Genomic DNA, 16,303 nt, shown 5'->3' on the forward strand with positions numbered 1-16,303 from the left:
CCCATGACAAAGAGTGTGTTCAAACTTCACAAAACTATTAGACCTTGGTTGATATCCATGTATTCATCTCAATCACCAACACATATGAATTAAGTGGTTACATAGATATCCAAACAAGCCCTCAAATAGTTCACGTGCTATGACTCGATCTAGAAGGTTACAAAAACAGAAGCCTACGTACATATTAATAGTACTAATATTTTTTATACAAAGGACTGTGGGGGAGGTCTCCACAGTTGTTTGTAACAGATGATACTATAAAAGAAGTAGAGCTTACATCCGAAGTTTGGGCCGTGTTTAGTTTCTGAAAAAAAAATTTAGCGACACTGTAGCACTTTTGTTTGTTTGTGGTATTTATTGTCCAACCATGGACTAACTAGGCTCAAAAGATTCGTCTCGTAAATTTCGACCAAACTGTGCAATTAGTTTTTATTTTCGTCTATATTTAATACTACATGCATGCATCTAAAGATTCGATATGATGGAGAATCTTGAAAATTTTTAGGTTTTTGAGTAGAAGTAAACAAGGCCTTGATATTGATGAGGTAGAGTCTAATTTGAGCTCGTTTACTTTGAAAGAACCTTACCTCTGAAGTTTGTTCCATCCACTTGCCTCTTTTCTTCAACTTGGTTCCACGGTCATGGGAGCCTAGCTAGTTGAGATCCTCTATGACTATGAGATTTTGCTAATTACAGTCACTACTACAGAATTGGTTTGTAAGAGCCAAGGAGTTTTCTCTGTAAGGGCGGCCGGTGATGCAACCGCCCTTACAGTGCATTTTCCATCAGCACTAGGCTAGTTGATCACGAGCCGCCCTTACAAATACCACAGTAAGGACGGCTGGTAACACGAGCCGCCCTTACAAATGATTGCATTTGTAAGGGCTGTTGTTGATCCAGCCGCCCTTACTGTGGGATTTGTAAGGGCGGTTCGTGATCCAGCCGCCCTTACAAACTTATTTCTAAGGGCGGTTGGTGATTCAGCCGCCCTTACAAATCACGACTGTATATATGGCTGCAGCCTTCTTCCTCCTCGGGTCACTCACTCCAACCCGAGGAGATAAGGTTGGGAGGCCTTGGGCACCTCCTAAAAATTGCTCTAGTGAGGGGAGGAGGTTTTGGTCTCAGAAACTATCATGGGGAGCTTAGAAAAGGTAAGAAAATGCTATTCCAACACTTTAATTAAAGTTTTAGTGGTTGGTTAGTGAGTAATTTGAGTTTTGCTTTTCTCTCTCTTCCATGGTGCTTGAGCTTTGTACGGAGCAAATTAGACCCAGTTGGAATTAGTTAGAGATATGAGCTTGCCCTCTTTATTGGTCGTTCTTGCTTGATTTTAGTGGTGATATATTTTACTCTATCATGTATGTTCATCTAGTTCTAGATCTAGGATTTGCTTTTTAATTTTTTTATTTATGGTTCATGAAATTAGAATGGTTTGGATATGAAAAATTGTTGGTAAAATAATAATTGTTTCTAATTGTTGACAATGGAACTATATATAAGTTTATTTATATAATTATAATTTAATAATTGTTGCTAATTATTGTTGATTGGTAAAATAATACTTGTTTCTAATTTCTTTTCTAAATATAGTTTCATTAATATCCAACTAATTAATATATAAGTTAATATTTTCTAAAATAATACTTGTTTTATGTATTTTGTATTTCCGTTTTGTTGCTAATTGTTGCTAATTGGTAAAATAATACTTGTTTCTAATTTCTTTTCCAAATATTTAGTTTCATTAATAGCCAACTAATTAATATATAAGTTAATATTTTATAAAATAATGCTTGTTTTATGTATTTTGTATTTTTGTTTTGTTGCTAATTGTTGCTAATTGGTAAAATAATATTTGTTGCTTATTCCTTTTCTAAATATTTAGTTTTATTAATAGCCAACTAAATAATTATCCTCTACCATGAGTATATACACAATTAATGTCTAGTTTGTATTTTTTCTTCATTAATTTATTTTTTTATGTATTTTGTATTTTTGTTTTGTTTTAAAAGACGGAGTACAGGAACTCTTGGATGTATGGTTGGTCAAGGATTGATGAAGGTTTTCGCGATGAGGTGGATAAATTTATTGAAGCCGCAGAGAAGCATGCATTAACGTTGACACATTATAAGGATACAATTATTTGTCCCTGCAAAGATTGCAAGAACCTTATGGCATTTGCAGATCTGAATACCATTAGATCACCTCTGATTATGCGAGGATTTGTTCCGAACTACACAGTGTGGACTCATCATGGCGAAACAACGGTTATTGATGATGGCAACTTTGATCTAGGAGATGCCGCCGAAGCCGAGAGGTATATGCACCAATACACAACTGAGCTTGAAGAAGAAATGGGCTATGACTATGGCAATGGACAAGGTGGTCAGTACTTTGGCAATCAAGATGGTGCTAATGATGTTGCTGATGTCGGCACTGATGGAGGAGCACGCGAGGGGGATGAAGATGACTTTGACAATTTAGAGGACATGATTCGGGCGATTGGACCAGAAATATTACTGCGGAATAAAGGTGTAGAAAAATTGAAAGATGCAAAGTTTTCAGTTACAAGATGCAAAGTTTTCAGTTACAAGATGCAAAGTTTTCAGTTACTAGATGCAAAGTTTTCAGTTACTATATGCAAAGTTTTCTATTACTAGATGCAAAGTTTTCAGGTACTAGATGCAAAGTTTTCAGTTACTAGATGTATGTTTCAATTTTTTATCAATTATACATTGTTGTGACCTGAATTATCAGCCTGGGAAACATCACAATGAAACTGTTGCATTGTGGAGGGTGTTTCAATGTTTGTTTCATGGAGGCTTTGTTAGCAAATTTGTTTGGGAAACTGTGCAATGACACCATGCACTGAGACTGGCCTAAGGGCGGCTTGATCAGGAACCGCCCCTAGAAATGTATTTGTAAGGGCGGCTCACTCACCAGCCGCCCTTACAAATGAATCGGGTATATATACATTCGCCAACAAAATTTGGCTAAGTCTTGGGCGCATTACTCTGTGTTGACGCCGGCAGGCTGCCCGACTCCGCCGCCGGCCACCCCCTGCGCTCCTCCTCCCTCCAGCCCGACGGACCTCCTCCCTCCTCCCTCCTCACTGGCGGCCCTCCACCCTCCTCCCCGCTGCTGGCGCCCGTGCTCGCGCGTGCCGGCGCCCCACGGTGTCTAGGGTTTCGAGATCCGCCACGCGTGCACCTCCCAAACCCTCCCGCCGAAGGAATCGAAGCAGCGCCTCGTCTGTTTGCGGCGGCGGTCGCACTTCCTCGGCCGCGCAGCGCAGTCGCGCCACCACCCCCTCCTCGCCGCCCCGCCCCACCCAGACCAGGCATCACGCCGGCCGCTCACCCCGCCCACTTGTGGACCGAAGCCGAGGGTCGCGTCCTCGGAGGCCGACGTCCGCTGGAAGTCCACCGCAGCTGGGGCCCCTGCTCATCCCTTCTTCACTGTGCGCGTCTTTCTTCGGATTATTCACCTTCTTGGTATGTTGCTGCTGCATATATTTCCCCTGCCTCCGTGAGGGATTCTTTTGTTCTGGTTTGCTGTGATTTGATATTGGTGCCATCGTGCCCAGGTTTGTTCCAGATTTGGTCGTCTGGAGGTCTGAGACGCTGTCTATTTGTGCTGCTTGGGCTTCATTGTCGTCCACGCCGTCTACGTGATTCTGGGTATGTCTCTGCTGCACATATTCTTCCCTGACTCCTAGAGGTCACGCAATGATTCATCACAATCATAATCATCACACAATATATTATGCAATGTATACCTATTTACATATGGTTCAATTTCAAGTGATGTGTTCTTGCGGCTTTTTTATATTCTTAATACCATACCGAGATATTGCCCACGTTTACTGTTGGTGTAGGAAGAGTCTCAATAACGTACCGAGATATGAAAAAAAGAGAACCTTCTATGGAAATTGTTAACCCTCCTTCAATTTGTATTGCTTATTTAATTGCTGGGAATTGTTGGACTGGTAATTTCTGTGATCAGTGCTATTTTCAGTCTTCAGTAACTGAATTAATTTCTGTGAAACTGATCAGTGCATTAGTTTTTGCATCCACTAATTTTTGTGAAACTGATCAGTGCATTAGTTTTTGCATCCACTAATTCTTAGCTATCATAGAATCTTGTTGCTGCAAAAATGCAAAAAGGAAAAGAAAAGTTTTGTTCAATAAAAAAATAACTAGCACGTTGCAACTTGCTGCAATCCAAAATAAGTTCAGATACAGTACTGGATAGTGGTCCATTGTAGTTAATTGCTCAATTGCATCTCGGTTTTTATGAATATGAGATAGGCCGAAGCCCGGAGGTCTAATTAAGAAGCAAATATCCACATCCTAACTCTGGTTGAAAAGGATTATTATTGGTGTTGAAACTTAAGCTTTCTTCAGACATGTTTCTTAATTGGCTGCGATTTGGTTTATGATTTTTGTTTGTGGTTGCCGGTAGGTTATCCTATTCTATCTTCTCTTTGGCAGCATGGATGAATCAATGCCCCTTGCTGTGTTGAGCCTGCAGGACAGCAAGCATGTCTTTTACCACGGCTACATTTCATACTCTACTAATACTACTAGCTGCTACAATGCTCTTCTCTTCCCTTTCCTCTCCTATCCTCTCCTCTTCTTTGTTTTGCCAATGATGAATTTGTCTAAATCCATAGATAATATGGGATATGAGCTGATGATCAATAACTTGTGAGGGACTTGGCATCATCACAACAGCCGCCCCTACTTTACCTTGACTCTTATTTGTTATGATGTCGTGGTGCTCCAAGTTTATGATCAAATGATGATTGACATATTTCTAAGGCCACTATTTGGACCATATCTGCCAAGTCTCCCCTCTACTTTCTCCTTTGTTTTGCCGATGATGAAATTATCCAACTGCATACATTAATTTAGAATATGAACTGATGATCTAGACATGTTTCTGAGGCCACTATTTATGTAGTTCATCACTCTCCTGTCCTCTACTTTGTTTTGCCCACTCTTCCCTCTCATGTCCTTTACTTTGTTTTGCAGATGATGAAATAGAGCAACTCTCCAATACTCTCCACTGCTTTCCTCTCCTACTACTGTCCAACTCTCCTCTCCTCTTCTAGTACTAAAATCTCTACTACTACTGTACTCTCTTCTCTCTACTGTATCAATGTATCTTTATTTGTTAACTGAGCCTGTGATGCTTCTTTATTTGTTAACTGAGCATGTTGCCACTGCCTATGATGATCATATGCCAATTTTGAACACTTTGAGGACATTTTACCTAAAATGAGCACATCAATTATTGAATTGATCACATGCCACTCACTGTTATTGCTTATATAGCATGTTGCCAATTTGGATGCCAATTTTAGTAAGCGAGCAGTAGTAACAGTTAGTGAATGGCATATGCAACTATGTTTTTTTGGAAAGTTTTCTAAACTGTTATTTCTCTACTATTTATAATATAATTACTGAGGCAGTGGCATATGAATGATGGAGTTTTACCCCCTGACTATAAACTATTATCTTTTACCACCGCTACATTTCATACTATACTAATACTACTAGCTGCTACCATACTCTTCTCTTCCCTCCTCTCCTATCCTCTCCTCTTCTTTGTTTTGTCAATGATGAATTTGTCTAAATCCATAGATAACTAGAAAAGGGACGCGGCGTTGCCGCGTAGGCCAGTATGAGACTGTTTAGTGTAATAGGTTTAACTAATTGATTGATAATTTATTTGAATACAATTTAGGTATAAGTATTGGTTCACTTGCTGTATTTCCCAAAGAGGCCCATGTTAGGGGAAGTGGTCATTCCAATAGATTTCAAATAATTATATATCATATGCAACAGTTTATAGTATTGAACTCTGAATGACCAAATTATTCTTGAATAGGAGCATGTAACAAAGATTCAACAGAGCAAGTATTACTTCAATTATTTAAATTTACAAACTGAGCTATGCGCACCTGTTTTCGTTTATTAATTATGTCTTTTTTGCACTATATTGTTACTTGGGGTAATATTATGTGCAGTTGAATACATATTTTTTTTAGGATCATAAAGCTGGTGAAATCACTCAATCGTTTTATATTATGCATGGTATGGGTAAGGTACCATAAAAATTTCATAACAATTCTAATAAAGACAGTAACACTATTAAGTATTTATATAAAACTCTAGAGAAATCTAGATCCACATTTATAGAAATAAAATTGCACTAAAACATGTTATGTTATGTGTTTACAGTGCAGTATTAGTTATATAGACCTCGTGGAGTGAACCAGTTGTTCAGTCCACGTATAACACGTGGTGAGCTGCCAGTCTATATTACTTATTCGTAGTGTTTAGTTTGTTTGTATACTATTTAGGTGTAGTGATTTTTAACTATTTTTTCTTTTTGTATATTATTATTATTATTTGTTTTCCTATTTTTCTTTGAAATTTAAGGATATAATATATTATCCTAGGTGTTCAAATAGAACTATTATATTTCTTACTAAGAGAGAGGAGCATTAGTGTAACACGCGGTGACACGCGGTGAGCCTGCTAGTCTATATTTAGATGCAGTGATTTTAAATTATCTTCTCTTTTTGTTTATTATCAGTGATTTTTAACTATCTTTTCTTTTTGTTTATTATTTTTTGTGTTTTTTTATTTTTATTTGAAATTTGAGGATATAATATATTATCGTAAGTGTTGGAAGAGAACTATTACATTTTTTTATTAAGAGAGAAAAGCATTTTTTAAGTAATTTTGATATAGTAATATGGATATCGTACGATAGATTAATATTTATACAAATTAAATTCCATGAAAATATGTGATACTATGTATTTAGAGTGTAGTGCTAGTTGTGTAGAGCACAACAAACTTGGTTTGTTTTTTTTTGTTTTTTATTTGATTTGTTATGATTTTTATAATATTTCAGCCGGTTTAGATAAATAATAAATCCGCTGGAAAATGGAAAAGGCCATTCGGCCCAATTCGGCCCAACGCCGAGCGGCGATGCGGGCCGAGGCCCATAACGTGGCCTGAGCAGCGGCTGGACCGCGGGTTCATTTCTGAAGAATTGGAGGGTTTTTTTGCAAGAATATATGAGAGAGGGAAGTGGACTGCGGGTTGATTCGTATAAAGTTGGAGGGCTTTTTTGCAAAACGACCAAGGAGAGCACGATCTCGCCCGTTCATGAGCCCGATCCGACGGCCGAGAAAGGTAGGCGACGTGGCCACGCTCGCCGGCCTTCTTTTGGTGCGTGAATCGTTTTTAGAAGATATGGGATATGAGTTGATGATCAATAACTTGTGAGAGACTTGGTATCATCACACCAGCCGCCCCTACTTTACCTTGACTCTTATTTGTTATGATGCCGTGGTGCTCCAAGTTCATGATCAAATGATGATTGACATGTTTCTGAGACCATCCTTCATTGCCTTTTATTGTCCAAGTCCATGCATTAAGTTAGAATATGAACTTTCCTATTGGCATCATCATCACAACTACTACTGCTAGCTTACTACTACTGCTAGCTTACTACTGCTGCTAGTTTACTACTACTGCTAGCTTACTACTGCTGCTAGCTTACTACTACTAGCTTACTACTACTGCTAGCTTACTATTGCTACTAGCTTACTACTAGTGCTAGCTTACTACTACTACGAGGTTACTACTCCTAGCTTACTACTACTGCTAGCTTGTTACTCCAGCTAGCTTACTACTACTACTACTAGCTTACAACTGCATGTAGCTTACTACTACTGCTAGGCTACTACTGCTAGCTGCCATACTCTTCTCTTCCCTCTCCTCTCCTATCCTCTCCTCTTCTTTGTTTTGTCAATGATGAATTTGTCTAAAATCCATAGATATATGGAATATGAGCCGATGATCAATAACTTGTGAGGGACTTGGCATCATCACACCAGCCTCCCCTACTTTACCTTGACTCTTATCTGTTATGATGTCGTGGTGCTCCAAGTTCATGATCAAATGATGAATGACATATTTCTGAGGCTATCCTTCCTTGCCTTTTATTGTCCAAGTCCATGCATTAAGTTATAATATGAACTTCCCTGTACTTGGCACCATCATCACTACTACTACTGCTAATTATTTGATTTCTTCTGTCTACTAGAACAAAGCACGAAATGTCGAGGTCGACAGACAGTGCAGCCCGAGGCCTCGGAAATTCTGAATTGGCGATCAAGACGCTCTGTGCGGTACGTGTAACTTACATCGTTATACTCGATTACGTTAGAAAATAGCATTACTTACTATTTCCATATGCAAAACACACAAAGTCTCAAGCAGAGGCCTGGAAGTAACCATTGTGGATATTACATATGTTGTATGATGAGTAACACTAGTGCCTACACGAGACACCACAATCTGGTTAGTTTCACACTTTGTTCCCTCATAGTATGAAATTTAGTTCCCTCATGTTATGAAATCTTAAACTTGTTCTCCTATAGTGGAAAGAATATAAAGACAAGCGAAGGAACCTAATCAAGGAGGATGAACTCCTAGGGCTCATCGGCGACCTTTGCAACTTCATCATTGACGAGATTGTTGATTCTAGAGGCGCTTACCATGATGTAAGGTCCGACTTAGGCTCCAATCCACTTCACCAACACCTGCGTGAGACACACAGGCTCTGTCTTGGACGTTGATAACAATCTAGACTAAGATGCATATGGACTTGTAGGAATATTTGAACTTGTGAATTATGGTTATGTAATAGACTTTGCGATGAATTAGACATGTAATTTGTGGTTTATATTGTTCTTGTGTGGTTGTGGATGAATATATATATATATATATATATATGTGTGTGTGTGTGTGTGGTGGTCAGATTTGAATTATATATTACGTGCTCTAGTCATATTTTAATTCAGATTTAAATTTTTTTTTTGCTGAAAAATAGGTTGTAGGGGCGGCTGTAGATTGAACCGCCACTATAAATTATCACTTTAGGGGCGGATGTTGTTTCAGCCGCCCTTAGAAATACTATTTGTAAGGGGGCTGGGTCACCAGCCGCCCTTACAAATGATATTTCTAAGGGCGGCTGATAACACTAGCCGCCCTTACAAATGTATTTGTAAGGGCAGCTGGGGCACCCGCCCTTATAAATGTTTTATTTGTAAGTGCGAGGCCGGAGGGGCGGCTGGGCCAGCCGCCCTTACAAAGGGTTCCTAGCCGCCCCTAGAAATGAATTCTGTAGTAGTGAGTAACTGTTTATTAGTAGGAAGATGTCAACGTCTTGAAGAATTTGTAGTGGTCCAACACTAAACCAAAACCAACTACTAGTGTCAACAATAATAAAGTCGAAAGTTAATTTAACGTTATAGTTTTTGTGGACATCAACCGACTCCAAGTAATAGCAAGCATAACATACCAAATAAAAACGAAATAATGATCTCCAGCCATAAATTTCTCTTTTCCATAAAGAAACATTATACTCCCATATTCTTGTGCTGCACGGATCCAATCTGGGGACGAAGCACGCACAGTGGGGTTTGGTTGGCCAGGCGCAGGAGAAAAACAACGCGTCATGGTCTTCTCAACATCTTCCCCATCATGCATCACGTTCGCGATCTGCGGTTGACGGAAGGCGCACCACGCGCAATTGGCCACTCGCTTTCTGACCATAGTGTGGGCAGTTGCACACCGTTTGACGGGGTGGTTGAACCCAACCTCGGCTTCTACCCTTCAGCCGTGTTTTGGGCTCTGCTTGTTTTAGTATATATATTTTTTGTGCCCTGAGCTGTCGCAGCCCTGTTATAGTTCTATATTCCTCAGCAGGCATCTGATGATGCAAGATTTATTCATTTCTTCCAGAGATTTCCCCAACAAAGATTCCTTGTGTTGGACACGGGCATCACACATGGTATTATATATTTATTTAATAATAGTTTCTTGCCTGGAAACTCAATTGCCAGGATGTTATTCTTGTTTGAATGCTAGCTCAACCTCCTAGATCAATGGAGCATATACTCTAGTACGAAAATAAAAGGCGCTAGCTAGGCACCCACTATCTGCAAATGATGAGTAGCTAAGGCCTAAGGGTGCCTTGTCATGCATTCTATATACTACTAAGGATCTTTTGTCATGCAAGTAGTAGCTACTAAGATTGTCACTCTTGCTAATACACTTACATAGTGTCATATGTTTGTAAAATTTTTCATAGACTATTCACACTAGTATAGAGAAGGGCTTTAGCCCCGGGCCCTAATGGTCTTTAGTCCCAGCTACGGAAACCGGAGCTAAGGTTTCGAGACTAAATGTCCCACCTTTAGTCCCGGTTCCGCGGCCCGGGACTAAAGGTAGTCCCGGTTGGTAACAGCAACCGGGACTAAAAGGTGCATCAGGATGTGCTACCTTGCCTCCACTTTTAGTCCCACTTGTTGCTACCAACCGGGACTAAAGACTTTTTTCTTTTTTTCCATTTCTTTTCTTTTAGTTTTCCATTTGTGGTTTACACACTGTTCGCCTAAACGACCGTTTAGACCGTTTAAACACCGTGTAAACGCTACACAATGGTACACCGTTTCCGTTTAATCATCTGTTTAGTCCGTTTAATTGACCGTTTAGCCCGTTTAATGGACTGTTTAGCCCGAATAATGGCTAAACGGCAGGTGACCGACTGTTTACCGTTTAGCGTTTAGGAAAACATTGGGTTTACAATTATGTTATTATTATTTTCGAATGCGTATTGTTTGCTGGTAGTTTATGGAACGCGCACCTATAATTTATATAATTTAAAGCATTATATATAAATATACTATAAAACACTATATATATATTATATGTATCTATAGGTCCATAATATAATATTTACACATATGCATCACGGACAAAGTATTTACAACACAATTTATCTCCGCCACGAAAGTATCGTACAAATGATCATCGTGATTTGGTTTCATCGGCTCCTCAGGGTTGAAGTAGCACTTGTCGTCGGGATTCAGGACTTGGTCGTTAAGAAATCCTGCGATTGTCTCTTGAATTCCTTTTAGGCGGACCGCATCCAACACCTGCTACTTCAACCACATCTCCTTTAATAGACATTAAAGAAAAAAGTTAGAGGTATGAATAGGATTTATTAAATAGCAACAAATAAATGAAATAAACTTATTATATATACATGTTACGTACTTTTAGGTGCTCAAGATTAGTTCTTTTGGAATAGACCGTCATAAACACAAATTGTTGTCCGGAGTGCGCCGTAGAACCCACTGAAGTAAGATAGGCTTTGAAAGTGGCACTTTCAAATGTGTTTCTGCACGAACCCAGCCCAAACTCCAGCAATAAAACGATCATTATTAATTATCTATTACCGAGTTAAAAGAGCATAATTTAATATTTAGAGATTGGAGTTACCCTTGGATAATATCTATCATTTCTTGGTAATCTTCCTGTGGTTTTCTCAACGAGTCATAGATTACCAATTGACATTGGCAGAGATCAATGACAATTAGTATCCAATGAAAGCTGCATTTGTGTGCATGTAGGCAAAATTAGTATATATCTTCATACTGATCTGATTAATTAGTTAAATAGAATATACACACGATAACGACACTTACTTAAAGTTATAGGGAAAGAGTATATATCTTTTATCTTTTTGGTTGATCAAGAACCTCTGTAGATTTCTCTCCATTTGAGTTTTCCATAAGACATATGGGGTCTTCTGATCTTTGAATACAACATTTGGATCCACAAATCCAATCTCTTTGTCATTTCTAACTCTGAGATCCCTCATCATGTTTCTGCATATGTATAGTGGGTTTCTGTAATTAGTTATATATATACATGATAAGTTACAATGACATTATTGAAAGAAAGAATCACTTACAGACCAGAAGCAACTCATTAGAGATTTGTCAAGAGTGTCCATGTGGCATAGTTGGTGTAGCTCATTCAATTGAACATAAATAATATCATCACCATGGAAGTAATGATAGTTTCTAATTCGGACACAAAGATAGTCATCTGCTTTTTTGACACACGCTGCCATGTACTATTTGTTTAGCATGTACATTTGCGTTCCAAGTTTGCTGAGGGTCGTAGGGTTGTATAGACTCTTGCCATATGTATATTCCTTCTGCCAATGATCAATTTCTGGAGCACTTTCAATTGGTGCATCAGCTATCATTTGGGCTAAGCTAAGACCAGTTTCTGTAAAAAAAATTTCAAGCTTATCAAATTTTAAATCTGTCGGTATCTACTAGTCTAGCACGTCGATGTTTGAACCATATTCATTTTCAATTACTAGCGAGGGCACTGATTGCTTTGATTGTTCCTCGAGCTGTGCTACACCCTTGCGTGCTCTTTTCTCTTTCTTCTTCTCTTCTTCTTTGGATTCCCTTAAAGTGCGATCATAGTCCAATAAAGATGATGATTCTTTCTGAGCTTCACGCCTCTTTTTTTGTTGAGCCTCAACCCTTTGTCGTAGATCTTCTGGCCGTAGTAAGAGGTATGGCTTCTCAGGGTTTCACTTGGTTCTCTTTAAGTCTTAAGTTTCTTGAAGAAACTATCCACATCTGACTTTACCAAAGCATCTAGTTCTGCATCAGTCTTCTCATAGGACAGCTTCTTAGAAATGATAGGATGTTTCTTTTCGGAGGCTTTCTTTTTTGGCGGCAGAGCGGCCGACACATTTGATTGTGTGCCCGGGCTCTTCTTTCGCGCTGGAGCCATGTGTGGAGGCGATGGGGCGGCTGGTGGCGGTGTTGGAGCCCGAGGAGGCAGCGTTGGAGCCCTAGGTGGTGGCGTTGGAGCCCTAGGTGGCGGTGTTGGAGCCCGAGGTGGCGGTGTTGGAGCCCTAGGTGGTGGCGTTGGAGCCCTAGGTGGCAGTGTTGGAGCCCGAGGTGGTGGCATTGGAGACCGAGGTGATGCAGTCGTGTCTTGTACTCCCTCATCATCACCGCAACACTATGACATGTTGGTGACCACCTGTGAAACCAAAAATGTATATGAGTAAACCGCTAACTAAGAGAATGCAAAATAAAGTTAGTGAACAAATGTATAGTCAATTTTCATTTGCACCTAGGATTAGGTTCATGACGAGGAGGTTGTGGTAGACTACTAGGTGATGCCCCGGGAATAATGATGTAGCGCTTGCGCTAACAAATAAAAGTCTTCTCTGCTTCTCCTAGAGTCTTCTCTCCATCACCTCCTTCTATCTCAAGCTGCACATTACTGAAGCCTTTGATAACTCTATCCACCGAGGCACTAGCATATCCAAGTGAAACTATCGCCCCATGGATTCTTGGTGTCTTTGTAGGGTCGACAGGAGTTACAACACCGACAGCAACCATGACTGTGGTAGTGCCCTGTGGAATGTGCAGCTCACATGTTGTCAGAGATTCAGTGATGTCATCCACCGGAAAGTGCAGCCCCACGTCATCTTGAATAGTTGTCATCTCCGTCGAAGCGCAACTGCTTTTCAACTGACCGGGGGGGCTAACGTTAACTCCAGGCTCTGATGCAGTTTGCCTCTTTATAAAACTTACTGCCATCTGCACTTGTCTTTTGATCTCCTCGTTCATTCTCTCTTCAAGTGCTTTCTCTCGCGCTATCGCTTCACGAGCCGCTTCGCGTGACTCCATCACCATTGCCTCCAACCTACACAACCGCTCTACTTCCTCTTTCTTCTTTCTTTGGCGGCTTCTATAAGTCGGTTTATCTTTAGGGAAGTCATGCTCCCACGATACCTCCCAATAGCCTCTTGTTCGCCCACCGTGTTCAGCAGTCTTCAGGGCGTATGTTAGCTCATCCTTCTCTCTATTTGGCTGCCAGGTGCCACTTTCAACTAATCCTCTGGCATAGGCCATTCTCTGTCCCACTCTCTGGAGCTTTTCGCCGTACACTACCTTTCTGGTCTCTAGGTCCATGGTTCCCCCGTGACCGAAGAACCAATACTTGGCGCACTCAGGCCAGTGCAGTGATTCTGGTTCGATCCCTCTCTCCTATTCCAGATTTTGCCACTTAAAGAATAGCAGCCATGTAGCCACCTGAACCCAAGTGATGGTGGTATTACTTTTGTTTAGCATTTTTCTGATTCTTGATCATCCGTGCCTGACCCTCTTCTGAGTTCTTAAACTCTACGAACTCATCCAAAAAAGGCCTCAACTTGACGTAGGCCTTGTTGGTGAAATCTGGTGTCCGGCCATGTGCAACAAAAGTCTTGTATAATGTCTTCTTCCAAGCCTGAAATTGTTTGGCCACCTTCTGCATAGCCCAGATTTTAACCTTCTCCTTCAAAGCTTCATCTTGTGTATCGAGCGTGAAATGTTGAAGGATATATAGCCAAATCAATTCCTTGTCACGATCTGAGACAAAACTAATATTAGGGTTATCTTTCCGTTGCCTCCATTGACGAGCACTGACCGGGAGCCTGTCCCTTACAAGGTACCCACAGTGCGCAACAAATTTTTTAGAATTGGCCCCAAGTACTTGTCCTGTACCCTCATCGAATTCTCACAGAATGTACCGACCCTCCAACGGTTTCTTCGGACCGCGCACTTTTCTACTCTTCTCAGAAATTGTCGCCGGTCTAGAGAGCTACACAAACAAGTATAAATATATTAGTACAAATGCCATTTATTTAATTTCGTATATATACATATATACTAGATTGTAGATAGACCTCATCAGGATTGTCTACCACAAATTCTTTATAATCAGCAAAGTATTGACTCCCATCATCTTCGCCTTGGGGATCTGGATTGGCGCCGCTGTTGATTAGGTCCATCATTGCATCATCCATGTTGTCATTCGGATTGGCCATTTCTACAAATTTAATCAAGTGTTAAAAGTTATTTGTCAAATCCTGTATTTAATATGTCCAACGCAAAAGTATTTGACGCGATCAAAGTAACTTGTGCTATCTATATTAAAGTAATGGAATAAATTTCAATTTTTATTTAAATTAAAGTAATGGAATAAATTCTAATTTTTATTTAAATTAAAGTAATGGAATAAATTCCAATTTTTATTTAAATTAAAGTAATGGAATAAATTCCAATTTTTATTTAAATTAAAGTAACTTGTGCTATCTATATTAAAGTAACAAAAAATATATTTTTAATAAATCTAATAATACTTATATCTTTTATAGAAATGTCATAAATAATTTTTAAATTACTTGATTTCTAAAAAAGCAAATTGCATATTTTCGTGAATGAAGTAATTTGACATAACAAAAGGTAAAAAATAAAATTGTGCCTTTATCATAATAATTTGTAACTTCGCTTAACAATATTTATCAAACAAATGAAAGTGCTAAGATTGTGCCTTGAAATTGGGACTAAGTTCTTGTTTACTTCCCCAAATATTTTGAAAAATATTTCAAATTCTCTATCACATTGAATCTTGTGGCACATGCATAAAGTATTAAATATAGGTAAAAAAATAACTAATTACACAGTTTGTATATATGTAATTCGCGAGACGAAAAAAATAAACATGCCACACTGTTCACACTGTTTACATTTTGCATATAGGAAAAAACAAATAATTTGTATATAGGTAAAAAATAACTAATCACATTGTCCACATTTTGCCTAATTTTTTGCAAGTAAACACTGTCCACAAATACTCAATATTTTGGAGAAATACTCAATTGCTTCGACATGCCATTGAACAAATACTCAATTGCTTCGACACATGCTATTGAACTAATACTACCTCTGTAGGAAACGAAATACAATTCCAGGAACAATCTTGAGTACGGAAAAAGAAGAGCTCGGCGCGGGAACGTTGGTGTCGGAGAAGAGCTCGGCCAGAGACGAAGAGCTCAGCGCGGGGACGTCGGTGCCGGAGAAGAAGATCGAGCTCGGCCGGAGAAGAAGAGCTCGGCGCGGCGGCGCTCCGTACGGTCCTCAGCTTGGGCCAGGGATGACGGGTGGCAGCGGCGGCGCTCCCTGGGCTGTAGACGACGGCGGCCGGCCGGGGACGAGGGCGCGAGGCGACGGCGGGGAGCGGCGCGCGGCGGAGAAAAATTAGGGCAACGTTGAACTGGTGGATCGAGAGGAGGACGACTGTTCTACCCACGAGGACCTCTAGTCCCGGTGCGTATCACCGACCGGGACTAAAGGGTCTTTAGTCCCGGTTGGTGATAAGCACCGGGACTAACGATCCAGCCTTTAGCCCCGGTTCGTGGTTGGAACCGGAACTAAAGACAACCTTTAGTCCTGGTTCGTGGCCGGAACCGGGACTAAAGATATTTTTGCCCTTTTTTATTTATTTATGTTTATAGTAATTAATTTTGTTAATTGCATAGTAAATAGAATAATAGATATTAA

The 16,303-nt window shown here is 39.9% G+C and overlaps 1 protein-coding gene across 1 annotated transcript; it reads left to right on the forward strand.

Annotated features, from left to right (window-relative positions):
* On the forward strand, nt 702-16,004 carry LOC8085375. Its single transcript, XM_002436997.2, has 5 exons — nt 702-1,154; nt 2,013-2,557; nt 3,033-3,176; nt 3,587-3,670; nt 15,695-16,004. Exons 1-5 carry the CDS (start codon nt 1,137-1,139, stop codon nt 16,002-16,004), a joined length of 1,101 nt encoding a protein of 366 aa, XP_002437042.2. The 5' UTR covers nt 702-1,136.

This window comes from Sorghum bicolor, chromosome 10 (genome assembly GCF_000003195.3).
Source record: "Sorghum bicolor cultivar BTx623 chromosome 10, Sorghum_bicolor_NCBIv3, whole genome shotgun sequence".
NCBI classification, from domain to species: Eukaryota; Viridiplantae; Streptophyta; class Magnoliopsida; order Poales; family Poaceae; genus Sorghum; species Sorghum bicolor.

Bases quoted from the DNA above. Each gene is read 5' to 3' on its own strand.
- LOC8085375 (XM_002436997.2), top strand. The intron at 2,558-3,032 runs GTTTTCAGTTAC...TGACGCCGGCAG, and splicing joins GAAAAATTGAAAGATGCAAA to GCTGCCCGACTCCGCCGCCG. The intron at 3,671-15,694 runs GTGATTCTGGGT...CTACCTCTGTAG, and splicing joins TTGTCGTCCACGCCGTCTAC to GAAACGAAATACAATTCCAG.